The 24,684-nt window shown below is 56.8% G+C and overlaps 15 protein-coding genes across 15 annotated transcripts; 8 read left to right on the top strand and 7 right to left on the bottom strand.

Annotated features, from left to right (window-relative positions):
- Nucleotides 1–15: 15 nt before the first annotated feature.
- KL928_003162 (uncharacterized protein) lies at nucleotides 16–1,171 on the bottom strand (the record flags this gene model as incomplete). The annotated part of the gene is made up of 2 exons (XM_043203719.1): nucleotides 16–1,034; nucleotides 1,105–1,171. 2 exons carry the CDS (start codon nucleotides 1,169–1,171, stop codon nucleotides 16–18), a joined length of 1,086 nt encoding a protein of 361 aa, XP_043059415.1.
- Nucleotides 1,172–1,206: 35 nt separating this feature from the next.
- On the top strand, nucleotides 1,207–1,575 carry KL928_003161 (uncharacterized protein; the record flags this gene model as incomplete). Its single annotated transcript, XM_043203718.1, has 1 exon — nucleotides 1,207–1,575. One exon carries the CDS (start codon nucleotides 1,207–1,209, stop codon nucleotides 1,573–1,575), a length of 369 nt encoding a protein of 122 aa, XP_043059414.1.
- Nucleotides 1,576–1,633: 58 nt separating this feature from the next.
- On the bottom strand, nucleotides 1,634–2,234 carry KL928_003160 (uncharacterized protein; the record flags this gene model as incomplete). Its single annotated transcript, XM_043203717.1, has 2 exons — nucleotides 1,634–2,081; nucleotides 2,206–2,234. 2 exons carry the CDS (start codon nucleotides 2,232–2,234, stop codon nucleotides 1,634–1,636), a joined length of 477 nt encoding a protein of 158 aa, XP_043059413.1.
- A 125-nt stretch (nucleotides 2,235–2,359) lies between these two features.
- Nucleotides 2,360–3,559, bottom strand: KL928_003159 (uncharacterized protein; the record flags this gene model as incomplete). The annotated part of the gene is made up of 1 exon (XM_043203715.1): nucleotides 2,360–3,559. The coding sequence occupies one exon, from the start codon at nucleotides 3,557–3,559 to the stop codon at nucleotides 2,360–2,362; it is 1,200 nt and encodes a 399-aa protein (XP_043059412.1).
- A 41-nt stretch (nucleotides 3,560–3,600) lies between these two features.
- Nucleotides 3,601–7,069, top strand: KL928_003158 (uncharacterized protein; the record flags this gene model as incomplete). The annotated part of the gene is made up of 2 exons (XM_043203714.1): nucleotides 3,601–3,740; nucleotides 4,027–7,069. The coding sequence occupies 2 exons, from the start codon at nucleotides 3,601–3,603 to the stop codon at nucleotides 7,067–7,069; spliced, it is 3,183 nt and encodes a 1,060-aa protein (XP_043059411.1).
- Nucleotides 7,070–7,149: 80 nt separating this feature from the next.
- Nucleotides 7,150–9,129, bottom strand: KL928_003157 (uncharacterized protein; the record flags this gene model as incomplete). Its single annotated transcript, XM_043203713.1, has 1 exon — nucleotides 7,150–9,129. One exon carries the CDS (start codon nucleotides 9,127–9,129, stop codon nucleotides 7,150–7,152), a length of 1,980 nt encoding a protein of 659 aa, XP_043059410.1.
- A 560-nt stretch (nucleotides 9,130–9,689) lies between these two features.
- On the top strand, nucleotides 9,690–10,022 carry KL928_003156 (uncharacterized protein; the record flags this gene model as incomplete). The annotated part of the gene is made up of 1 exon (XM_043203712.1): nucleotides 9,690–10,022. The coding sequence occupies one exon, from the start codon at nucleotides 9,690–9,692 to the stop codon at nucleotides 10,020–10,022; it is 333 nt and encodes a 110-aa protein (XP_043059409.1).
- Nucleotides 10,023–10,110: 88 nt separating this feature from the next.
- Nucleotides 10,111–12,444, bottom strand: KL928_003155 (uncharacterized protein; the record flags this gene model as incomplete). The annotated part of the gene is made up of 1 exon (XM_043203711.1): nucleotides 10,111–12,444. The coding sequence occupies one exon, from the start codon at nucleotides 12,442–12,444 to the stop codon at nucleotides 10,111–10,113; it is 2,334 nt and encodes a 777-aa protein (XP_043059408.1).
- Nucleotides 12,445–12,714: 270 nt separating this feature from the next.
- KL928_003154 (uncharacterized protein) lies at nucleotides 12,715–14,501 on the top strand (the record flags this gene model as incomplete). Its single annotated transcript, XM_043203710.1, has 2 exons — nucleotides 12,715–13,083; nucleotides 13,143–14,501. The coding sequence occupies 2 exons, from the start codon at nucleotides 12,715–12,717 to the stop codon at nucleotides 14,499–14,501; spliced, it is 1,728 nt and encodes a 575-aa protein (XP_043059407.1).
- Nucleotides 14,502–14,551: 50 nt separating this feature from the next.
- On the bottom strand, nucleotides 14,552–15,518 carry KL928_003153 (uncharacterized protein; the record flags this gene model as incomplete). The annotated part of the gene is made up of 2 exons (XM_043203709.1): nucleotides 14,552–15,075; nucleotides 15,410–15,518. The coding sequence occupies 2 exons, from the start codon at nucleotides 15,516–15,518 to the stop codon at nucleotides 14,552–14,554; spliced, it is 633 nt and encodes a 210-aa protein (XP_043059406.1).
- Nucleotides 15,519–15,603: 85 nt separating this feature from the next.
- Nucleotides 15,604–16,740, top strand: KL928_003152 (uncharacterized protein; the record flags this gene model as incomplete). Its single annotated transcript, XM_043203708.1, has 2 exons — nucleotides 15,604–15,638; nucleotides 15,702–16,740. The coding sequence occupies 2 exons, from the start codon at nucleotides 15,604–15,606 to the stop codon at nucleotides 16,738–16,740; spliced, it is 1,074 nt and encodes a 357-aa protein (XP_043059405.1).
- Nucleotides 16,741–16,792: 52 nt separating this feature from the next.
- Nucleotides 16,793–18,000, top strand: KL928_003151 (uncharacterized protein; the record flags this gene model as incomplete). Its single annotated transcript, XM_043203707.1, has 2 exons — nucleotides 16,793–17,473; nucleotides 17,542–18,000. The coding sequence occupies 2 exons, from the start codon at nucleotides 16,793–16,795 to the stop codon at nucleotides 17,998–18,000; spliced, it is 1,140 nt and encodes a 379-aa protein (XP_043059404.1).
- A 92-nt stretch (nucleotides 18,001–18,092) lies between these two features.
- KL928_003150 (uncharacterized protein) lies at nucleotides 18,093–19,169 on the top strand (the record flags this gene model as incomplete). Its single annotated transcript, XM_043203706.1, has 1 exon — nucleotides 18,093–19,169. The coding sequence occupies one exon, from the start codon at nucleotides 18,093–18,095 to the stop codon at nucleotides 19,167–19,169; it is 1,077 nt and encodes a 358-aa protein (XP_043059403.1).
- A 135-nt stretch (nucleotides 19,170–19,304) lies between these two features.
- On the top strand, nucleotides 19,305–20,387 carry KL928_003149 (uncharacterized protein; the record flags this gene model as incomplete). The annotated part of the gene is made up of 1 exon (XM_043203704.1): nucleotides 19,305–20,387. The coding sequence occupies one exon, from the start codon at nucleotides 19,305–19,307 to the stop codon at nucleotides 20,385–20,387; it is 1,083 nt and encodes a 360-aa protein (XP_043059402.1).
- Nucleotides 20,388–20,419: 32 nt separating this feature from the next.
- Nucleotides 20,420–24,508, bottom strand: KL928_003148 (uncharacterized protein; the record flags this gene model as incomplete). Its single annotated transcript, XM_043203703.1, has 1 exon — nucleotides 20,420–24,508. One exon carries the CDS (start codon nucleotides 24,506–24,508, stop codon nucleotides 20,420–20,422), a length of 4,089 nt encoding a protein of 1,362 aa, XP_043059401.1.
- Between the last annotated feature and the right edge of the window lie 176 nt (nucleotides 24,509–24,684).

The following is a 24,684-nucleotide window of genomic DNA, read 5'->3' as shown; positions in this document are numbered from 1 at the left end:
GTATATTTTATCTAGCTACAATCTTCTGATCACGTCAGCAACAACCTCCTGGGTAGAGCTCTTTCCGCCCAAGTCTGGCGTCTTGACGGCGTCCTCCTTCAGGTTGGCGTCGACGGCAGCGTAGATCTTGGCAGCGGCCTCCGGATAGCCCATGAACTCGAGCATCAGCGCGGCAGACCGGATCGTGGCTATTGGGTTGGCAATGCCTCTGCCCTCGATGTCTGGGGCCGAGCCGTGGCACGGCTCGCCGATGGCGAAGTTGTCGCCGACGTTGGCCGACGGAACGACTCCCAAAGAGCCCACGAGAGCAGCAGCTCCGTCGGATAAAATGTCTCCGTACAGATTTGGAGCCACAACGACGTCGAAAATCTCCGGCTCTCTGAACATTCTGTACACCATCGAGTCGACGATCTGCTCCTTGTACTGGACGCCAGAGTACTTTGCCGGGTTGTTGTCGTACAGTTTTCTGACCGTTTCTCTGAAAAGCCCGTCAGACACAGACAGAACGTTACTCTTGTGAGTCACAGTCAGCGTAGGCTGCGAGTGCAGACTGGCGCCGCCAAGCTCTCTGACGGCCTGTCTTTGCAAGGCGATCTCCAGCGCAATGGCGCCGATCTTCGTGGTGGCCCGCTCGGTGATCCGCTTGATGGCCTCGGCCACCTTCTGGCCGTCTTTCTCGTACAATTTTTCCTCCTTGATATAGAGGTCTTCGGTGTTTTCTCTCACGATGACCATGTCGACGGGGCGGCCGATGCCCTCGACGCTCTTCACGGGTCTCACGTTGGCGTACAGACCGAGCTTCTTGCGCAGAGCCACGACCGGCGACGAGTAGCCCTGCACTTTGGTCGTTGGAGACGAGACTGCTCCGAAAAGTGCGCCATCGCACGAGTTTTGCAGAGTCTCGACGGTCTCGTCAGGGAGCGCCGTGCCTGTCTGCTTGAACAGCTCGAAACCGGCCTTGAGGTCGACGAACTCGAACTTGAGACCGAGATCCGATGGAAGAGCCTCCAACACCTGTTTTCCAGCAGGAATCACTTCTCTGCCGATTCCGTCTCCGGGAATCAGGCCTGTGATGTTAGCGGGCGGCGTTTGCGTGGTACGTACCGATTTTCAACGCCTTGGTGGCGTAGGTGCGGGCAAATTGTTTGGACAGTGTTCTGGAAGCCAGCATGATGAAATTAATTATTTTTCACCACTTTTTTTAAAATGTTTTCTTCCGTCTGCTACGCTGCAGCGGCCATTTTGTTTGCCAATTCCGCATACTCTTCGTACCAGTTCCACCAGCTGGGCGACGCTCTGCCGCTGGACGTCCAGCTGGAGGCCGGTTTGGCGTGCGTGCTTGTTCTCGTGGGCTCTCTGGCCGGGGTGCCGCGTCCAGCGCCCAAACACGACATCGTCACAGGCAAGGAGGTGAGGGGACACAGCCAGGAGCCGCTCAAGTACATTTATATGGAGAAAGCAACAGAGGAGCTGGAGGTGCAAGGGGTGGCGTTGTTTGAGGAACTGGTCAACCGACCAGGATACCTGACATTAAAACAAAAAAGAGACGAGTTCGCCAAATGGGCAAACCAATGAGCGCCATCGGGCACAAGAGCAAAGCCTAAAAACACGCAAACAACACATCGATACGCCACTATTTGAAGAGCGAGCGCAGTCGCGCGAGAATCCCGTGGCCGCTGGGCTCGGACATCGGATACTCGTCTTTCAGCGTGACCTGGGTGGAGCTGCCCAGGTCCTCCTGGTCGGGGGCCTCGCGCTGCTCCTGCCCCGCGCGGCCAGCGTCGTCGCCGTCTGCGTCTGGGTACGAGATGGCGGTGAACTCGCTGGCGCCGTCCTCGTTGTCGTATCTAATTAAATCGTCCGGATACAGCACGTTGTTGAGGTTCCCGCACTCGTCGTACTCCTTTTTGTCGTTTTCAGACGTGTACCACTGGTTGTCCACAACAAACTTGAAGACGATTTTTTCAAAGGGCAACTCAACAACCTTGGCAAAACCCACGCCTGTTTTGTCCAGCTGGCACGTTTTGGACCAGTTGTCGAACGAGCCGGTGACGTACACCTGTTTGGCGTCATTAGAGAGCCTGTAGATGGTTAGAAGTCGACATGTTGATTTGATCAGCTGTTATCAGACAAGATCAACAAAGGGGGAACAAAAGTGGAATCTGGCTGAAAAAATGCTGATCTGGTGTCTATTCACGCACATACCATTCGAACCTGTACTTATACACAGTCATTTGCAGTCTGGAAGAACAGAGGTCGTTATTATTAGTGCCGATGTGCACGGTGGGAAAAAAGATCGGGCTCCTTAAAATTGCAGAGATACCCACTTAGGAAAATTTTATATATATTGTCCTAGCATCTATTCGTTCCACGCAATCAGAAACATGAAGCCGATGCCCACAAAGATGAAGAAGATTTGGCTCACAAACTTGCGCAATTCCTGTAGTCTTGTAGTGCCCTGGCCCAGCTCCAGCAGCTCTGGCACGACGCTGAAGCCGATGTACAGGAAGCCGCCTGCTGTGAACGGCAGAGTGAGGTCTTCAATCTGGACGGTGGTACCAAAGAGACCCGAAGATTTGAGGGCTGCCAGCTTGTTGGCGTCGCCCGACATCGTCTGGATGCCAATGCCGATCAGCGTGCCCAGATAAGCGCCGATGGCGGTCACAAACTGCGAGCTCATGGCCTGCCATTTGGTGAATCCGCCCTGGATCAGAAGCGCAAAGTCCCCCACTTCATGTGGGATTTCGTGGAAAAACACAGCCAAGGTGGTAGTGCAGCCCACAGTCTTGGAGATGTAGAACGAGGCCGCGATCGCAAGGCCGTCGGTGATGTTGTGCGTGAAGTCCGAGATCAGGTTCAGGTACGCAGACGTCTTGACACTGGCGCTCGGGTTCGCCACCACAGGCTCTGCTTTGGTTTCCGTATTCTTTTTTCCCTTCTTTTTTTTCGACTTTGGTTTCTCCACCGGCTCTGCGTGGGTGTGCGAGTGTGAGTGGGACGACCCGTCCCCGGTGTGCTCGAGAACCCGCAAGCTTTTGTCGATGACAAAGAAAAACAGAAAGCCGACAAAAATGCAGAACCCAAGCACACAATTGCGTTTTCCGTCGACTAGAACAAAGGATGCCTTGTGTTCCAATGGCTCGCCCAGAAACGTCTGTGGCAAAAGGTGCAGAAAAACGTCTCCCAGCAGTCCTCCGACGGCAAAGCTGACCAGAAGCGATAAGGACGAGACGTCGATGTTGGCTGGGATCAGGGCGAGAATGAAGTTTGGAGGCCCCGAGATGTACGTCGTGGCCAGCAGAGCGTTTCCTGCGGGGCCGAATGGAAACAGTTTGGAGAAAACGTACTCTGCGTAGTTAAGACCCTCTTCCTCTTGGTCAAAGTGCTGGTTCAGCTCCTGGACCACTTTGCATTGGTCCAATTCCTCGTTCAGGGTGTCCAAATCCAGCACGCCGTCCTCATGGAACAGCGGCCTGGAACGGAGTGCCGGCTTGGAAAAGGAAAATGCCGCTCCAAGGGCCAGCAGCGTAAACACAGAAACTAGTCTTGAACAAAGCATAAATAAAAATAAAGGAAAAAAACTGTAAATTATTTTACTAAATGTTGCGCAGAGAGCCCACCACCATTAAATTGACTCCGGACGACGTGAAGGAATTTTACCGCGAACAAACGTACAACACGATTTCGGGGTCCTCGGAGCCGGCAGAGAACCAGAACCTCGCGACGGAGACGCAGCAACGGTCGATCAAAGAGCGCATCCTGGGCGAGCGGGGGCGCAGCCAGTAACCACGGCACGAGCCATCATCCCGCGGCCATGCTCCCGACACCCATCAGCCTGCGACATGCCCCATTTTCAAGTCTCTGCTTTGTCGCAAATATCCGCTATATAGCGGTTTCTGGGTGTTTATATTTATTCCCCAAATTCTAATTATTTTTTTTTTTTCGCGTCATGTCTACAAGAAGATCCACCCGGCTTCAGGCCCATCCCGACCGGTCGCTGAACTACTCGGTCGACCTTTCAGACAGCGAATCGAGTGGGACAAGCGAAAAGGAGAACGAGTACCAGCCAAACAAGCGTGCTGCGCGTAAAACAAACAAGACTGCGCGCGGCCCCAAGAGACGCAAGACCGTGCCAAACAACATCGACCAGCTCGAGAATTTCCAGGAAAACCACATCTTTGAGACTCTGAGCCACGCAGAAGTCGCCGTGGCCGACCTCGCCGCCTCGTGGCTTGACCAGTTCGAGGAGGACAAGTACGACGCGGTGAAGGATATGCTGAACTTTGTTTTGAGGGCGTGTGGGTGCGTGACGCTTGTGGCGAAGCACGACGTGGCGAACGCAGACTCGTCCAGGGAAACGGTAGCAGAGATCCAGGCGATGTTTGAGAAACAGGGATCCCACGAGTATCCTCTGGGTCTTGCTGGCAACTCCAAGAACGCCAACTGGAGGGATTTCAAAAAGAGGTGTCTGGAGTTTATGGACCAGGTGCTGGTGGCGGCGAGCGAACAGGGCGTTTTGTATGAGGATGACGAGCTGGTGGAGCTGCTGGTCGCGTGGCTGGGAGCTCTGACGACCTCGAACGCGCGGCCTCTGCGGTATGCTGCCACGCTCCTGTGTCTGCAGATGGAAACGACGCTGTGCTCGCTTGTGGCGCAAACCTCTACAGCTGTCAACCGTGCACAGCGCCAGCTCACGAACGAACAACGCAACATCGACAACCTGCTGAAAAAAGCCCGCTCGGGCACCAAGTTGGCCGCGGCCAAAGACCGTGCTGCGCAGATTGAGCAGAACTGCCAATTATACAGCGAGCACAAGACCTATCTGGAAACTTTTCTCCAAGACATCTTCAACACCACCTTTGCTCACAGATACAGAGACACCGATGCGCAGATCCGCCAGGAGTGCGTGAGACACCTGAGCTACTGGATCGACGCGTACCCAGAGTTTTTCTTTGAGAGCATATATATCCGGTATCTGGGGTGGCTGATGACGGACCAGGACGTGGCGGTGCGGCACGAGGTGCTGCGCGTGGTGCTCAGACTGTACCAGACGCAGTCGATGGTGGCAGCTCTGCGACAGTTCACCAGCCACTTCAAAGACAAACTCGTCGAGATGGCCTTTTACGAGGCAGACACGCGGGTCCGCAGCAGCTGTGTGCAGGTTCTGACGGAGATCTCCAGGATGGGCTTTTTGGACACAGAGGAGGTTGTCAAGGTTGCCAGTCTGATTTTCGTCGACGACGAGGACCTGGTCTTCCAGAAGGGCAAGTCCGCGTCGCGTCTTTTCAAGGACCTGGCCAAGTTCATCGCCACAGTTGAGGCGCAGTCACTGGCCGAGTTCATGGAGTCCAACAGTGCGACGGTGGAAAAGGTGGCTGGCTCCCTCGAGCTCGGCATCAAAGACCTGCTCAAGTTCCACGGGTTGTCGCAGATGCTTGTGGAGGCAGAAGCGTATTATAGCTCGGCCGTGGCCACCAAACCGGTGAAAATGCGGTCGTACAACTCGCGGACAGCCAAAGTCGCCCGTGTTTGCCAGAACCTCTTTGCTCTGCCGCGGTACCACGCGGACGGCGCGGTGGAGACGCTATGTGGCTACGTTTTGTACGATTTCTCTGCCAACGCAGAAATCGCCAAGATCCAGCACAGCGTCGAGCTGTCGCACGCACAGACGTTCTTCGTGCTTGGGCTGATTTCCGCGGCAGCCACCATCTACTGCGAGGCAGACGCGAACGAGTTCCACCAGCAGATGTTCCCCAAAAAGCACGACGACCAGGCCAACGATAGAATGCTGTATTTGGGCAAGCTGGTAGCACAGCTGGACTCGCTTTTTGACGTGTGCAAGAAAACACACCTGGCAGTGTTTTTGAGCTTGTTCACGCAACTGGCCAAACACAGGGTCTGCGAGACGTTGGACCAGACAGCAACAGAGACAAAGATCACGGCACAGCTGCTGAAAACGTTCAGAGAAGACCAGCTGAGCTCGTACGCTCCAGAGTCTCCGGAATACTACAACTCGATCAATTTCCACTTTGCGCAGCTCTTTGAGCACATTAACACCGACTCGGTAGAGGTCTCGCTGAAGGTCGACGAGGTGACCCGAGAACTAGCCGAGGAGCTGAAGCTGGCGCTCAAGGACGCCGATCGGGTGCAGGTTGGTAGCACGCTGTGCAAACTGATGTTGCTGCGTGGCTCGGCCACCAAGTCCCGACTTTTGGCCCAGCTCACGCCGCTGATCGACGACATCTGCTCGTGCGCCGCGTCGCTGCCACTGTCAGACGAGCTGGACCAACTGGTCGCGTCCAACAGGGCAGCAGAGTATTTTTCGTGTCTGCTGTTCCTAGTGTCGGAGAACCTCGAGACACTCACCAACAAGCTCAAGGTCGATCCCGACGCCGAGGTGCTCGACGAGCTGCACCGCCACCTATCGCCGTTGGCGCCTGTCAAGCGTGCGTTGCTAGAACTTGTTGCGTCACGTGCTCAAAACATCGATTTCTGGTACGCCGTCTGCAGCCTGTATCTGGACGTGTTCACCACGCTGAACCTGCTCAAATACTACGTGGGCCCGCACAGAGACGTCCTCGACCACTTTTTCGACACAGAGATGTCTGCCGAGCCGCTCTCCAGCAGCCAGGAATGTCTGCTCCAGCTGTTTTTGATTTTGGAGGCACAGGTTGCTTCCAACAAGCAGGTCGAGCTGGACCGCACAGAACACGAAGACGTGAATTTCGAAACTGCTGCGGTGGACGACTGTGAGCGCAAGCTGTGCACTTTTGTTGCCAAGCTGATGCTGCTCGACAAGACGGTCGGTCTGGAGCCGTCCGTTGTCAGCAGAGTGAAGCTCAACAGGGCAGTTCTGGGAAGTCTTTTCAACGAGGTTTTGGATTACGAGCAGGTAGAAATGAAGGAGGAGGAGGAAGAGCTGCCAAAGGAACAACCTCAAGTGCAGCAGGAGCAACAGGGGCCCCAAGAGCTCCAGGAGCCTCTAGAACAGTCCTCCGACCAGTTCTTGCACACCAACACCTCGGTTCCAAACCTGCTGCCCGAACCGGTGCCTGACCTCGTTTTATAATCGCTAGCTACATATTTCTCCGTGCGTGCACAGCTCGCAGCGGTCTCATTAATCATATAATATATGCAGATAGGGTCTATTTATGCCTTTGCAGACACTCCTATTGGCTGGTCCTCGGGCGCGATGTCAAACTCCTGGCGCGAAGACGGCGACTTGATCACCTTGTTGGTGGCCACCTTGGCCTTGTTGATCGCCTCGCCCCTCACAACCTTCTCCATCTCGTCTCTGGTCAGAGTCTCGTACTCCAAAAGTCCTTCGGCCAACCGTTTCAGCTCGACACGACGGTCACGGAGCAACTTCCGAGTCCGCTCCTCAGACTCCAGCAGCAGCTTGCGTGTTTCCTGGTCAGCCATGTCCCTGAGCTTCGGCGACCACGACTCCCATTGGTCAGACAGCTTGACAGGCCCTATTTTGTCAGACATGCCGTACGACGTCACCATGGCTCTGGCCGTGCTTGTGGCCGACGACAGGTCGGAAGAACAACCGCTCGTGACGTTGTTTGGGCCATACAGCATCTCCTCGGCAATCTTGCCTCCCATGCACACATCCAGCCGAGCGCAGCACTCGTTTTTCGTGATATCGTGTTTGTCCATCTCGGGAAGCTGGAACGTGACACCAAGAGCACGGCCCCTTGGCAAGATCGTCGCCTTGTACAGAGGCGTGGCGCCGTCGGTGAACATGGCCGCGATGGCGTGGCCGGCCTCGTGGTAGGCGGTGTTTCTTCTGGTTTCCTCCGTCATCACCATGGTCTTTCTTTCTCCGCCCATCAACACTTTGTCCTTGGCCCACTCGAGATGCGACATGTTGACGCTCAGCGCGTTCTGGTGCGAGGCGTACAGAGCAGCCTGGTTCACGAGGTTCTTGAGCGCAGCACCAGACATTCCGGTCGTTGTTCTGGCAATCACGGACGGATCGACCTCCTTGGAAACGGCAATGTTTTTCAAATGGTGTTTGAGGATGGCAAGACGGCCTCTGACGTCCGGCAGATCAACGTTCACCACCTTGTCGAATCTCCCCGGTCTGGTCAACGCCTTGTCCAAAGAGTCTGGGAAGTTGGTGGCTCCGATGATAATGATTCCCTCGGTCTGAGAAAAGCCGTCCAGCTCCACAAGCAGCTGGTTCAACGTCTGTTTGGCGTACGCCTGGTCTCTGCTTTTTCTCTTTCCTCCGATTGCGTCGAGCTCGTCGATGAAGACAATGGCCGGCGCCCTGGCACGAGCTTTGCTGAACAGTTCTCTGACCCTCTTGGCACCCACACCGACATACAGCTCGTCAAATTCGGATCCAGACATGAAGAAGAAAGGCACACCAGCCTCGCCGGCCGTGGCCCGCGCAAGAAGCGTCTTACCAGTACCAGGAGGCCCGGTGAGCAAAACACCCTTCGGAAGCTGTCCACCAAGTCCGGTGAACTTGGACGGATCCTTCAAAAACTCAACGACCTCCTCGAGCTCGGCTCTGGCCTCGTCAACACCACAAACATCGGAAAACTTCACGGTCGACTCGCTCACCTCGACACTCTTGTCCTCGACGCTCGAGCCCTTGATGATCGAGCCGTTCTCAACCAAATAGTTGAACAGCAGATACGCACCATAAGATGTCAAACCCACGGGAATCAGCCATTTGATCCACTTGGAAATGGTAATTAACGGCGACTCGGTCACAATGACGTGGATCGGATCGGTTCTCGTACCGTAGCCAGACTGTCCAAAGCCAGCCCCGTAGCCACCAGAAGGCGCGCCAGCATTGACACTCAGGCCCAAAGAACGAGCCACAGCTTCAGCCTTCTGGTAGTCTCCCATCTTGTATAAGGCGTCGATATACAGCTGGGAACACTCTGGCGAGGTCGCGATACCAGGAGTCTCGTACCGCGAAACAACAATGTGCGGGTAGTTGGCGTTGATCAGCGCTTTGTAGAAGGATGCTTGCACTGCCGGATTGGAGAGTTCACGGTTGGCTGCCTGTTCCTGAGACGCGAGAGACGCGACGGAGTTCGAGGAGAACCTAACGGCGGAACTTTTCAGCGCGACAGGCCTGAACAGACGCGGCAAAAGGGGCCGCATCCACACCCTGGGTCTCGCAAATAACATGGTAAAGTTACAAGAGGTGACTATTTTTCCACTTTTTATTTTGGCACACTGGCCTTTCTTTTTGCCATCAGCGCAATACCCGACACCCGTGCACCGCCACTCCAGAAAGGTGCCAGTGAAATTTTTCTCGCCGTTGGATCGCTCCGGCGAAAAAGAAATAAATTTTACCTGGAAGCTCGTAGAAATTGGGGAGCCGAGGATGAAAACTGGGGGTGCACACCCTTGCACCACTGCGGAACGGCAGGGAGCACGAACCAGCTAGGGACAGGGCTCGGCAGATCAGGATGTGCGTTCAGTGGACAGCAGCACATACAGACGAGGCTGGACGGCCCCAAGAAGGTCCGGATCAGGTAGTCCACCCCCCAGGGGCACGAAAATATATTCCACCAATAATATCCGTGCAAATTGTCAAGGGTGAGAAAAAAAAAATCATTGTAACGCTAATTCTCCCAAACGGGACCAGCATACAAGCATATATAAATAAGTAATTCCCAAATTTTCCACCCATCCATTATTTATAACATAAACTGAAAATGCCAGCTCCATACGAAAAAGGTTCTGCTAAGAAGGGTGCTACCCTGTTCAAGACCAGATGTTTGCAGTGTCACACCGTTGAGGAGGGTGGACCACACAAGGTCGGTCCAAATCTTCACGGTGTCTTCGGCAGAAAGTCTGGCCAGGCCGAAGGCTACTCATACACCGACGCCAACAAGAGAAAGGGTGTCGAGTGGACCGAACAGACCATGTCCGACTACCTGGAAAACCCAAAGAAGTACATTCCTGGAACCAAGATGGCATTCGGTGGTTTGAAGAAGGCAAAGGACAGAAACGATCTGGTCACCTACTTGGTCGAAGCTTGTAAATAAATCATATGATCGATGTAATAAATTATAATAGAGGTGCTCTAAAGGTTGCTTAGACATATGTAGCCAATAGTAGTCCGATGAATAGCCCTTAGATGCCTGGCGTCGATCGACGCGTCGCAACGCTGTAGATCCGCACAGAGCAGTCGCCGCTTCCCGCCGCCAGCAACAGCTCGTCCGCGCTCTCCGGCTTCGGACACCAGCTCAGCCGCGTGACCTTGTCGTCGGGCACTTTTTTCCCGTCCAGCTGCTCCACCAACTCGAAACCGCCCTGCGTGTCCACCGTGTACGTCGAGATCTGGCCCTTTTCCAGCCCCACGGCCACCAGAGCCGACCCGTCGATCGTGCGGCTGTAGCAGTCCAGCGCCGTCACGGCCGCCGCCAGCTTCACGCTGCCCACCATCTCGACCTCTCCAGCAGATGCCACTCGCCACAGCTTGACCGACTTGTCTCGCGACCCTGTTGCGAAATACGCCGCGTCGCCGTCAAACGGCAGCCAGCACACGTCCCAGATAATCCTCGAATGCGCCTTCTCGCGCTTTTCCGCCAACTCGTACCCAAACTCACCACTTCGTCTCCACAGGGTGTATTTCCGGTCACGTGACACGCTCACCAGGTAGCCACCATCGGGCGAGAAGCGCAGTCTGGTGATGGTGAGGTCGTGGCCGGCCAACGGCGGCGTTATCTGGAGCCAGGAGTCTGTTCTGAACAGCCTGATAACCGCGTGGGACGGCACGTTCGACCGGCACGCCGACGCTATCAGTTTTCCGTCCGGAGACACATCCAAGGTGGTGATCTCGAACCCGTGGCCGTACAGCTTCTCGATCTCCGGCCAGAGCGTGTGTCTTTGGAGAATGTCTTCTAGAGGCGGCGTTTCCAGCTGTCCCAGTAGTTTAGTTGACAAGTTAGCTGTCTGGGCCCCGTTATCTGCTGTCTCGTCGTCGGAGGTTGGTTCCTGATTTTCTGTCTCTGTCTCTGCTTTATTGGACAGGCCGAGCACCGGCAGCGACGCGCTAGGCGGCATGGCGTCGACGTCGGCGGACGCGACGCCGCACAGTCTCTGGAGCATGTCTGCGACGGCTTTAGGCTCGTCGAAGGACCGCATGATTTTCTCGTCGCCGCCAGAGACGAACCTGGAGTTTGAAATCGGTTTGACGCAGATCATGTCGTAGCCGTGGATCTGCGGTCTCGCGAACTCGTGCCAGGTGCCTGTTTGCAGCCATTTGGCATAGAGTCGCGTGGTCTGGTCGAGCGAGGTAGCAAGAAGATATTTGCCTGAAGGAGACCAGCACACGTCTGTGACCTCTTTCATCGGGCCGGTCAGACACGGCTGCTGGTCGTACTGGCCGTCTGAGCCGTGTTCTCGGGACCAGCATCTGAAAGAGCCGGTTTTGCCGTTTGCAAGAATAATTTCTGTGTCATTTTCAAACAGCCAGAGCGCACTCCAGAAACCGCCAGAAGCGCCTGTCGCAGTGGACGCGCCCTTGATGCTCATCTCTCCAAGACGCATCGACGACACCCAGACACCGCTGCTTTCGTCCGGCTCCCAGATCATGACCGACGTGTCTGCAGACGAGGACAATAAAACGGTTTTGGACGGGTGCCAGACGAGACTCGAGATCCAGTCGTCGTGGCCCATGATGATGGCGTCGAAGTTGATGGCGCACCTGGTTGTGTCGTCGATGTCGAAAAAGTGCTGTTTGTTCATCAGCAGCCCGAGCTGGCTCGAGGTGTCGACTCTGGAGATGGCGTCGTTCAAACACAGCTTCCACAGCCGGATGTATCTGTCCTGGGAGCCAGAAGCAACAAGAAACTCGCCGGGACCCTGTTTTTTGACCGCAATGGTCTTGATCCAGTCCTCGTGGCCGGGCAGAGTGGCACGGTGTTGCAGCGGGCCGTTTGCGACGAGCGAGAAGACATGGAACTGCGGCTTGGACCCTCCGGCGAAAAGGACGTGCTTACCTGGCTCCACGTCGACGAGCGCGAGCGAGAGCGGGAAAAACCCGGGCATCACGCTCTGCTCGGCCACCAGCCGCACGGCGGGCCCGTCTGCAAACGTCCAGACCTTGATCTTGCCGTCTGCACCGCCGGTGACGAGATATTCCTTGGTCACGGCCAAAGCGGTGACACTGGCGTCGTGGGCCGGCAGATCGTGGACCACGTCCAGCTCTGTGGTCTCGCTGCTGAATCTCCAGATCTTGACGCTGTGGTCCTCGGCCGCGGACACGAGATACGGCGATTCGGGCACCCATTTGACGGCGACGACGTGAGCCGTATGGGCCTTTGCCGTGGACAGCACGCCGCGGTGGGTCTCGCTAGGCCGCCACAGGGCGATTGCGTTCTTCGCGCCGAACGCCACAAGCCTGTGCGCCGGACTGTAGTCGCTGATTTGCAGCTCTCTGTTGCAGCCCACAAAGACGGTCATAGCACAGCCGTTGAGATGGAAAATAAAAAATAATTTGAAATAAATGGAAAATAAATGAAAATAAATGAAAATAGACTGAAATAAATTAAAAAAATAAACCACAATGATCTAATGCTACCTGTTGGTAGCCGCGATAGTGTAAATAAACGCAGCCTGGTGTGTGGCAGCCGGCAGTTGCGCTCGTAAATTTTGTAGTAGCTAAAACGATTGTCCTGATTTATGTTTTTTGAGCCCGGCACCCTGTTTTTCCTGTATTTTTCCACTTTCTTTATGGGGAAGATAACGAGGTCGAGAAAGGGGTGTTTCACGTGCAAGCAGCGGCGCCGCAAGTGCGACGAGACAAAGCCCAGCTGTCTCAACTGCGTCAACTCGGGCCGCAAGTGCGCCGGGTACGGGCTGCGGCTGGTTTTCGACGTGGACGACAGCCGGAACGAGAAAGGCAAGGTCAGCACCGACGCCAAAGGCCAGCCCAAATACGGGTTCCGGGGGCGGCCGCGGATCAACAACGGCGATTTGAAGCTGGCAGTGAAGAATTCCACGAGCTCTGAGCCGGAGACAGTGCAGTCTGTGGAGCCGGCAGCGCAGCCGAAGCCAGAGAGTCAGCCGTGGCCGTTCTCGCCGAACGTGCATTTTGACGACGTCGTCTACAGCGGGCTGGACTATCTCCTGTCGACGGCGGACGACCTGAGTCTGTTCAGCTCCGAGCAGGCGCACCAGCAGCAGCAGTACCATCTCCAGCAGCTGGAGCAGCAGCAAGATCAGCTGCTACAGCAGATCAACGCGCCGCAGTCTGTGAGCGAGAGCGGCGCGTACCCGTTCTCCCTGGACAGCGAGCTGACTTCGAACCCGTCGGAAGACAACTACATTCTCAAGCATTTCTTCGACAAGACGATATTTCTGCTGGACGCGCAGCCGTCGGCTCCCTGGCCGGAGCTGATGCTGCGGTTTGGCAGTCTGGAACTGGCCAAGTCATGCTTCCTGTCGCTGAGCTCGATCCATCTGTATGTGAACAACGGCAGCAACAAGTTCTACAAGAAGGGCATACTGCACATCAACAACACGATGGAGTACCTGATCAAGTACGTGCGGACCAAGGACACGTCGCGGCCGCAGCTGAGCGAGGAGGACGGCGCGGGCGCGCCGCTGAACGTGGACAGCATCGTGACGAACCTGAAGAGCGAGAGCACGGACCGGAAGCAGGGCAATTTTTTCGTGATCCTGCTGCTGCTGTACGTGCACCTGCTCTTTGCAATTCTCGAGAGCGGCCGGTCTGCTCTGTCGCGGATTTTTCTCAAGCTGTTCAGCACCATAGCGAGAGACCAGCAGTTCAAGTCTGCGCTGAGCCGCATCGACCAGTCGCAGACGCTGATCTGCATTCTGTCGTGGTTCGACACGGTCTCGGCGCTGGTGTCGCCCGACTGCCGCGTGCCGTTCTGCAGCCCCGAGTGGTACGGCACGAAGCACGACGCGGTCTCCACCGCGCGCATGAACGGCTGTCCCGGCGAGATCTTCCAGGTGTTTGCCGACATCTGCCACCTGCGCCACCGCCTGCACAGCCGCACGATCTCAGGCGACGAGGTGGCCGCCGTGCACGGCGAGCTGCGGCAGCGGCTCGTCAACTACCGCGACTACGTGCCGCTGGAGCTGGCGGACTCGTTTGCGTACGAGGAGCGGCTCAAAGCGGCGCAGTGCTGGGCGATCTCGGCGCTGATCAAGCTGCTCGAGATGTGCGAGCGCGGCCCGCACGCGCAGGACGTGATCGAGAGCCTGACGCTGGAGTTCATCCACACGTACGAAACGCTCCCCACGACGTCGCCGATCGTCACGCAGATGGTGTGGCCCGTGTTCAACATCGCGCTGCACTGCAAAAAAGAGAGCTCGCGACGCAAGCTGCGGCAGTTCGCCCAGACGCTGTACAAGATCGTCAACATGGGCACGATCAAGACGGCGATGCAGCTGATCGACGAGGTGTACGAGACGGGGTGCAAGGTGGAGGAGATTCTGCAGACGAAGGAGTGGCTGGGGTCGGGCATCGACTTTCTGCCGTGCTAGTGTAGTGTGGTCGATTCTGGCTAATATTGGTCGAATTTCTACCTATTAATTCTACTTACAGCTTCTGCATGGCAGCAATGTCAGTAGACTGGACGTAGTCGTCGAACTCCTCGATCTGGCCCTGGAGCTCGTCGATGGAGACCTTCTCGTCCTCAACAACACAGTTGATCTGGAGCTTCTTGATACCGAATCCAACAGGAACCCATTGGAATCCACCCCAGGTCAGACCGTCCTTCTCGATGCCCTTGACGGAGGCCAGCAGGGCGTCGAGGTCGGTCTCGTCGTCCCATGGCTTGACGTCGATGGTGACAATCGACTTCGAGGCTGGCTTAGGGCCCTTGGCGGCCTTCTTGGCAGCGTACTCGGCGAGTCTCTGTTGCTTCAGCTTCTCGGCCTCCTCGTCGACCTCCTCGTCGTCGGAGCCGAAAAGATCGACGTCGTCGTCGTCCTCGGCGGCAGCAGCAGGAGCCTTGGCCGCTGGCAAGGACTCAAAGTCCTCGGTGAACGAGGCAATGTGGTTGAACCATCTGCTGAAGTCCGGGTAGGCAGATTGGAAGGCCTTGTAGGCAGCAACGTCGGCTTGGGTGGCGGAAGTACTGCGTCGTTAGTATTTGTAAGATTTCCCTCAGTCGCCCGCCCGTAGACGGATCTTGTTTGTCATTCATGCGGCGGGTCTTGAGGCCGCCTCATAAACATGGACCAAAGAATGTAGTTCATCAGTGGAAATTTACTTACCCTTCGATGTAGGACTTGTCGGCCAGGAACTTGTTGAGCTCGGCAACGGTCTCGATCTTAGAGAAGTCGGAGAAAGACATGATGATTTGGTAGGAAGCTTTTTCGATGAAATAAAAAAATTTACTTCGGCACGCGTGCACGACATCTACGGGTGGGGTTACCCGGACACAGCACAGACGCCGATCTGGGGGCGGCCCGAGGCCTGGTGCTGGCGTCAGAACGCCCTGGACGGCCTTGAGCTGTGTACGGAGTGCGGCCGCGGATGCCACTGCCGTTTTCACCGCCATTTATATATTTTTCCTCGACCCACCCTGGTTCGCCGTACTTGTGTAGTGTATTCTACTACTTTATTTTTATTTATTTCTCTAACCCATGGACAGGCCAATTTATCCGCAGGCGCTGTCGACGTCGCTCGTGGCGCGGCTGAAAAACGTGCCGAACCCGCTCTTCATTGCGTCGCTGCCCGCCAGAGGCTCCAAGAGGGCCGCCTCGACCCGTGTCAACTACGCCGAGGACTTCGACATGGAGCTCGAGGACGACCAGGACCAGGACTACGACGAGGACGGGGCCCTGGTGTCCCGGTCGCACGCCAGCGGCCCGGGCGTGAGCATGGCGTTTCTACAGGGAAAAGACGCTCCCAGAGAAAAGTACAAGACGGTGTTCAGCGAGGCTGAGAACCTGGCCAACTGCTCCGTCCCCGAGCAGATGGTGCCCATCAAACTGAACATCGAGACGAGCGGGACGCGCGTGAACGACATGTTCATGTGGAATCTGAACGAGTCGCTAATCACTCCCGAGCTGTTTGCCACTATCATGTGTCAGGAGCTGGATCTGCCGAAGTACTGCGAGGCCACGGTCGCAGGCCAGATTCGCGACCAGCTGGAGTCGTATCGCGCGGTGGCGACCATGCCGATGCCGCAGCTGTCGCAGGAAAAGGAGCTGCACGCGATTCTGGACATCTCGATCAGCCTCGACAACACGCTCTACGAGGACAAGATCGAGTGGGATATCCTGAACAGCGCCATCACGCCGGAGGAGTTTGCGCGCACGGTGGTGGCGGACATGGGTCTCCGGCGCGAGTTCCAGAACGCGATTGCGATCTCGCTGCACGACGCCATTTTCAAGCTGAAAAAGGAGTTCCTGGAGAACCCGCAGCAGATACTGTTCAACAACGAGAGTCTGCCGCTGCTCAACAAGGTGTACCAGCCGCCGGCACCAGACACGGGCAACGGCTCGCCCGGCGTGGTCTCGCTCGAGCTGCAGGGCCTGCGGTTCGACAGCAAGAAGTACGGAGCAGACTTCAGTCCGCGCGTGGAAACCCTTACACCGTGGGAGATCGAGAAGCGGGAGATCGAGAGAGAGCGGAATATCCGGCGTCTCAAGCGGGAAACGATGCGTGTGAGCGGGATAGGGAGTGCGATGATGGCTCCTGCGCCTGCGAACGACAGAAACGCCAACTCGAAGCGCAAGTACGACGAACTGGAAGGAACGTGGAAGTTCGACAAATGAATAAATAAAATAGATTATGTAAGGGCGAAGAATGGTGTATTTTTAAAAATTCATGTCAGTTACCGATGTCCCGGTGCTGAAGCGTGCGCGACTCTACATGGCGACGAACCGCCGGCTCGCGGTTGTTCTTGTTGTGCTGCTGTACTGGGTGGTCCAGAACGTCTGGACGTGGAGCCCCGGGGCGCGCGATTTGGCCCAAGTGGACGCCAAGATCGAGGCCGAGCTAAGCTCGAACCTGCACACTTTTGGAGCGCATTTGCGCCACCTGAACCGGCTTCCGGCAGCGGCGACTCTGCGCGAGAAGCTCACGTTCTACTTCCCGTACTACCCCGAAAAGCCTGTCCCGAACCAGATCTGGCAGACGTGGAAGGTCGATCTCGAGGACGCCGACTTCCCCAAGCAGTACAGACGGTTCCAGAAGACGTGGGTCGAGAAAAACCCGGACTACGTGTACCATCTGATCCCGGACTCTGTGATTGAGGACTTTGTGGCGAGTCTGTACGCGAACGTGCCCGAGGTGGTGAGAGCGTACCAGCTGCTGCCGAAAAATATTATGAAGGCGGATTTTTTCCGGTATTTGGTGGTCTACGCGCGCGGCGGCACCTACTCGGACATGGACACGGTGTGTTTGAAGCCGATCAAGGACTGGGCCACGTTTGACCGCGACCTGATCCACGCTGCCGACACCAAGGCGGATCTGTCCCAGATAGATCCGGACGCAAGAACCACGCCTGTGGGGCTGGTGATTGGCATCGAGGCCGATCCGGACAGGCCCGACTGGCACGAGTGGTTTTCGCGCAGACTGCAGTTCTGCCAGTGGACGATCCAGGCGAAGCCAGGGCACCCGCTGCTGCGCGACCTGATCATCCGGATCGTGGAGGAGACGTTCCGCAAACAGCACATGGGCGTGCTGAAAAGGGTGGAGGGCAAGGACTCGGGCGCAGACATCATGCAGTGGACCGGGCCGGGGATATTCACCGACACTCTGTTCGACTATCTGAACAACGTGGCGAGCGACGGCAAGCTGGGCGACGGGTACGGCGTGGGGTCTTTGTACTGGCGCAAGCACGGCAAGTACAAGCTGAAGAAGACGGAGGTCGGCAAGAACAACGAGCCGTTGCACTCGGAAGACCAGCTGATCAACTGGCGGACGCTGACCAACATGGACAAGCCAAGGATCCTGGGGGACGTGATGGTGTTGCCGATCACGAGCTTCAGCCCGAACGTGGGGCACATGGGCTCAAAGAGCAGCTCCGATAGGCTGGCATATGTGGAGCATTTATTTTCTGGCAGCTGGAAGCCAAAAAATAATTAGGAAAATTAAATAATTAGCTGCATTTTAGATATTTCCTATGAGCCGGCACGAGACGTATTTGAAACTGATAAAAAAGGACCGGCCTGCGTTCAGTGTTGGCTATGGCGACGATATCAAAGACAGAGTCACCACGCAGCAGGAGCTGGAGCTCATGGCGAAAGTGGACCATCTGGTGCTCAACTATCTGATATACGAGGGCTACATCAACGCGGCGCGCGACCTGGCCAAGGAGCTCGGGTTTGACTTTATCTCGGACGCATTGGAAAAGGACGTTTTGCTGCACCCCATTGAGACGCCGGAACTGGGCCCTGACGACGATTTCGACGTGGAGGCGTTCTTCTCTGCGAACGAGATCCAGAAAAACATACACGACTCGTACACACAGCTGATAGGCCACTACGACGACGACCCGGGCCACGACCTCGCATTCTACAAACGGCTCAGTTTCGGGCTCTCGTCGATCAAGGCCAGAAACGAGATAAAACTGCACATCCTGAACGGACAGATAGAACAGGCGGTGGTGCTGATCAACAGGAATTTCCCCAGTTTGTTCGAGAAAAACCAGTTCATCTACTTCAAGCTGCTGCATCTGAACCTGATCGAGATCATCCGGACCCAGTTTGCCGGTCCTCCCGAGAAGTGTCTGGACGAAAAGCATTTTCTGGACCGCGTGCTGCAATTCATCTCCAGCAAGCTGTCGACGCTGAAGATCCTGCAGAACAAGGACTTTGTGCAGGAGCTGGAGCTGACTATGGCACTGCTGTGTTTCGGGAAGCGGCTCCGACAGCCAGACATGGAGGGCGTTCCGGCCAAACTCAAGAGCCTGCTGGACCTGAAGGTGCGGGGCAAGGTGGCAGACCTGGTGAACAAGTCGATCCTGCTCAACGTGAACAACTGCGATCTCGACGCGCTCAGCCAGGAAAACCAGTGGTATCTCACGAAAATCGGCGACAAGAAAAACGGAGTCGAGCCGGCTGCGGCTGAAGCACTGGACTCGCGGTTCGAGCAGGTGGAAAACTCCAAGCTGCGGCAGCTGGTGTCTGTTGCGTCCTGGCTGTGCGAGGTGAACGACGAGGACTTTGCGGGCCTGGTAAAGGAGATGTTGGATAAATAGGTAATATTCGGTAGGAAGGAAAAAAATGACAAGAAAGGTAAAATATTGGGGAGTTCGAGTGATCTAGTCACTGAAAAAAATAAAATAAAAAATTAAAAAATAGAAAAAATTATCTGAAAAAGCACAAAACTTGCCATGACCGACAAGATAGACAAACACTCGCTCGAGTACGTGGTACGAAGCGGGATTGCCGGGGGAGTGGCGGGAATCTCCGCCAAAACGCTTATAGCGCCCCTGGACAGGGTGAAGATCCTGTTCCAAACAAACAACCCGCACTATCGCCATTTGGCAGGGTCGTTCCGGGGCATGCTCAAGGCCATCCAGCTTATCTACCACAACGACGGGTTTATGGGCCTGTACCAGGGCCACTCAGCCACGCTGCTGCGGATTTTCCCCTACGCAGCTATCAAGTTTGTGTGCTACGAGCAGATCCGCACGTTTCTCATTCCGCGGGACGAATATGAGACGGCTGGAAGACGGCTTCTGGCGGGATCGTTTGCGGGCGTGCTCAGCGTGGCGTTCACGTACCCGCTGGACCTTGTTCGTGTGAGATTGGCGTTCGAGACGTCCCACAGCAGGATCCAGCACGGACGCGGGAAGATATGGCACATCCTCAAGACCATCTACTACGAGCACCCGCGCTACAGCTTCACCACCGGGGGTTACGTGGCGGACAAACCCCCACTTATGCGGCTGCTGCACCGCATCGTGGACCGCAACGTGCACGTTTTCCAGGCCATGACAAACTTCTATAGAGGATTTGTGCCAACCATCATAGGCATGGTCCCGTACGCGGGGGTCAGCTTCTACTCGCACGACATGATCCACGACCTGTTCCGCCTGCCGCACATTGCGCCATACACGGTCATCGACGACGACGCGACGCTGGAAACCACAAAAGTCAGATCCGAGTCGTCGTTCGACACGCGCAAGCCGCTCAAGATGTGGGCCCAGCTGCTCGCGGGCGGCGGCGCCGGAATGCTGGCGCAGGCGGCAGCGTACCCATTCGAGGTGATCCGGAGACGGATGCAGGTCGGTGGGGTGGCGAACCTGGGAGGCCAGTTCTTCTCCATCGGCCACACGATAGTGATGATTTATGCGGAGCGCGGGTTCAAAGGTTTTTACGTGGGGCTCGGGATCGGGTTCCTGAAAATCGTGCCGATGTTTGCGTGCAGCTTCTACGTTTACGAGAGATGCAAGCACTATCTTCGGATATGACTTATAGACTAAGCAATAGAGATGTGGACGGATTACGCGGTTTTGGCAGCCTGTGCCTGCTCGATCTCGGCGCCGCCGATCCTGCTCTTGTCGCACATGGAGCGGAAAATCCCGCCCGCGCGGTACAGCTCGATTGGCGTGCCAAACTCCGCCACGCGGCCCTTGTCCATCACAAGGATCTTGTCGTAGTTGACGATCGTCTTGAGTCGGTGCGCAATGCACAGAATCGTGCAGTGCGCAAACTCGCGGACGATCGTCGCCTGCACGCGAGCGTCGGTCTCGTAGTCGACGCTCGACGTGGCCTCGTCCAAAATCAGCACCTTGCAGTCGCGCACAATGGCTCTCGTGAGCGCGAGCATCTGGCGCTGGCCCAGCGAGAAGTTGGCGCCGTTCTCCTCCACCGCGCTGTTCAGGTGGAACTTGTGCAGGTCTGCTCCCGTCTGCTGCTTGACTTCGGGCAACTCGTCGGGCAAGATGCAGCCCGACTTCACCAGCGCGTCGTATAGCACGTCGTCAGACAGCTGCGAGAAGGGGTCCAGGTTCAGGCGGATCGTGCCGCGAAACAGCACGGGGTCCTGCGGGATGATCGACAGCCGCGAGCGCAGCTCGTGCAGGCCGATGTCGAGGATGTTGACGCCGTCGATCTCGATCGTTCCCTCGGGCTCGCTCAGCCGGTACAGGGCCGTCATGATGGTGGACTTGCCCGCGCCCGTGCGGCCGCAGATGCCGATTTTCTCTGCCGCTGCGATCTCGATGTTGAGGTCCTGGAGCACGAGCGGCAGGTTCGGACGGTACCGCAGGCTTACGTGGGAGAACTTGATTTGGCCGTGCTCGGGCCAGGATGGGGCAGGTTTTTTCGCCGGGTCGGTGCTTTCTGCGGGAGCCTCCTGCGGCAGGTCAATCGCGTACTCGCCGATTCGCTCGACGCTGCTGAGATTTTGCTCCAACTGGCCCATCGACCGCGACGTGGTGATCAGCTGCATGCTGACACTGACGAGGTACGAAATGATCAGTCCCGAGCTGGCGGCGCTGATTTTGAACGCACGCCCCACGCAAAGCATCGAGATGAGCAAGTTCAAACCGGCCGCACACCCGTGCAACGACACGGCGAGCCACCGTTGCAGTGAGTTGGCCAGAAAGTACGACTCGTTCATTCTGTTGATCAGCGTGATGTTCTTGTCCAGAAACTTGCCCGTCAGGTTGTACAGCTTGATCGTCTCGTTTCCCTGCAGCACCTCGTCGAAGTTGGCGTAGACGATCGACCGCTGCACGCCCTCGATCCGCTTCACCTCGCGCGCGGACGCCTGGTAGAACGAAAATAGCATCGACACCGCCAGGAAGATAAACGGCACGCACACGGCAAAGTACGGCATGTAGATTATGCACATGATGTAGATGCCCACCATATTGGAGAAGCCAAACATGATGAGGCGGAACTGTTCCGAGATCTCGTTGTCCAGCACGTCGGTGTCCTTGGTGAACCTGTTGAGAATGCGGCCCATCGGCGTGGTGTCGAAGAAGGACATCGGCGCACGTAGCACGCGCTCGAGCGCGCGGATGTTGAGCCGCTCGGACGCGTGGTTTGTCACGTACACAATGCTGCAGAACTGCCACGCGGTGCATGCCACGTACAGCAGTGCAAACATCACGTACAGCCCGATGTAAAAACCGTCGGAGCGGCCGGGGAATTTCTGCGTCGACCAGAACGACAGCCACACGTTCTGGAACAACATGCAGAACGTGGAGCACGCCATGCTGGCGAGGATCATCGGGAACATGCCCGCGATGCCCAGCCGCCCGCAGCCGGACCGGAAATACGACACCACGATGTGCATCGGGATGGCGTCCTTTTCGCGGTGCTCCTGCTCGATCAGACGGCCGCGGTCTTTTTCGTACTCGCGCTGCGTCGTTTGTTTTTGCACCAGCTTGAGCTCTTCGTCCTCCTCGTCCTCAGCCACTGTATCGGGCAACTCCGGCTCGTCCTGTTTGGTGCCCTCCTGCTGGAACTCCATCAGCTTGGAAAAGTGCTCGTTTTTCGCCAGCAGCCGCTCCGGCGTGTCCACGTCGACAGAGCCGTCCGGGTTCACGAACATGATGCGGTCTGCCGCCTGGATCAACGACAGCTGGTGCGTGGCGAGCACCCGCGTGCGGCCGCGGAGCAGCCCGAGAATGCAGTCGTCCATGATGTGGCGCCCCACTTTAGCGTCCACCGCGCTCAGCACGTCGTCCAGCAGCAGAATGTTGAAGTTTCTGCTCAGCACCGAGTACACGGCGCGCGCAAGGTTGATGCGCGCCTTCTGCCCGCCCGAGAGGTTGACGCCGCGCTCACCGATCTCCGTGAGGTCGCCCGCGGGCAGCATCTCGAAGTCGCTCTCGAGGCCGCAGCTCCGCACGATTTCCGCGTACAGCTGCTTGTCCGGGTCGCACCCAAAGATGATGTTGCTGCGCACGGTGGCGTTCTGGATCCACGGCTGAGCACACAGCAGCAGCTGCCCAGCAACGGTGACAGAGCCTGTCACCCGCGGCATCAATCCGCTCAGGGCGCACAGCAGCGACGACTTGCCCGAGCCGATGGGGCCGGTCACCACGACAAACTCGCCGTGCGCGAGCGAGAACGTGAGCGGCCCCAGAGCAGGCCGCAGCGACACCGCGCGCTTTTCCGCCAGAGGTGTCTCCTTGTCGCCGTCGGCTGGCGTCAGACGCTCGTCCCACGAGAACGACGCGTCGATTACTCTCACCGCCTCGGCAGCTTTCTCCACGCAAATATAATTTTCGTCGGGAACTTCCTCCGCGCAAAGCAGGTACGCCTGCACCCGCTTGCACGCAACGTACGCGTCCGCAGTGGAGCTCAGAGCCAGCGGCATCAGCGCAATGTGGCCGACTAGAATGTTGAATAGCGCCAGCGACGAGAAAACGTTGGCCGCGTTCCGCAAACTGCCCCCGTTGTAGCCGTACATGGACAAAAATCCGATCATAGACGACACACTGGGCAAAGAAATGGCCACCGCAGTGACAAGGTTCCGCAGAAACTGGATGTGCAGCATGTACGACATCTCCCTGGTTCTAATCGCCGACACCAGCTTCAAATACGCCGGCTCCCACGAGTAGTACTTGATAATTTTCATGCTGTTGAGCACCTCCTTGACAGCCTTGACACGGGCGTCCGTGTGGACGTTGATTCCGCGCCGCAGCCGCATGAGCGGCCGCGTGCTGTATACGATGCCGCACGCGGCCAGAATCAGGAACCCAACGCCGCCGATCGCTGGCCCGCCCATGTAGATGGACAGCAGCACCAGGGTGATGGCCACCCCGATCGGGAACGTGATTATGTAAGCAAAGAAACTGGCCGCCAGGTCGATGCGGGAGAGGTCTGTGCCGAGCAGCGAGGTGATGGCGGACGGCGTGAACTGTGCGCGCGAGCGTCTGTTGAGCCGGAACGACTTGTCGAGCAGCACTTTTGTGAGCAGGGCCTTGACCTCGCACCCCACGAACGCCGAGTCGTGGAAGTAGTGGGCGATACAGATGCCCATGCCCAGCACGAGCCCTGAGATCCCGAGCGAGTAGCCGTAGCCGCTATTGTTCACGGGGACGCCAGACGCCTTTTGGTGAACGTATGCGATTAGGGCGCGCAGCAGCAGCGGGTTGAGGCCCATTGCTACGTCCCCACCAATTTTGTAGAGCACGCTGAGGGTGTACTCCCACCTAAAGGTTTCAAACAGCGACGCAAGCACCAGCAGCGACGAGTAAGAGAAGTCGGGGTCCGTGGCCAGCGCCCTGCGTGCGTGTGGAGTGTCTGGGATGCCCTTTTTCCTGAGATACTTCTGTTCAGCCTTGCGCTTGCGGGCGGTGAATTTCGCGAGGAGAGTCTTGGCACGCACATCGACGTCGAGATTCGACCCGCGGCGGATCGCAAAGAGGTCCTGGGGCTCGAGCGTCCTTTTGTAGCCGACTCTAAGTATCGGGAGGACCCACGAAAAGAAGAGGTTGCTGAGAAAGTTGGTGTTTCTGAACGGAAACTGGGGCCGCTCCTCGTCGGACGGGAGCGGGGGCACCGCCTTGTTCCACAGCAGGAACGAGTACATGCGCCTTGCGGGCGTCTGCTTGTCTAAAGGATCCTCCATGGCACCAAAAAGTGGAAGAAAGAGGTGAGTGAAATTTGTTGCAAAGCGGACGAAACCCGAAAACGGTATTTTTCCGCGCAGACTGCACATTTTTTTATTTAATTCCTTATCAGATTGTACAATTTGGCAGCAATGGCGAGAGAGTACCCGCTCAAAAAAGATATGGCGAGCGTTTG

This window comes from Ogataea angusta (genome assembly GCF_019207475.1).
Source record: "Ogataea angusta isolate 61-244 chromosome Unknown 61-244_NODE_6_length_652341_cov_89.526226, whole genome shotgun sequence".
Classification (NCBI taxonomy): Eukaryota; Fungi; Ascomycota; class Pichiomycetes; order Pichiales; family Pichiaceae; genus Ogataea; species Ogataea angusta.
This window is presented reverse-complemented; position numbering and strand designations above follow the sequence as displayed.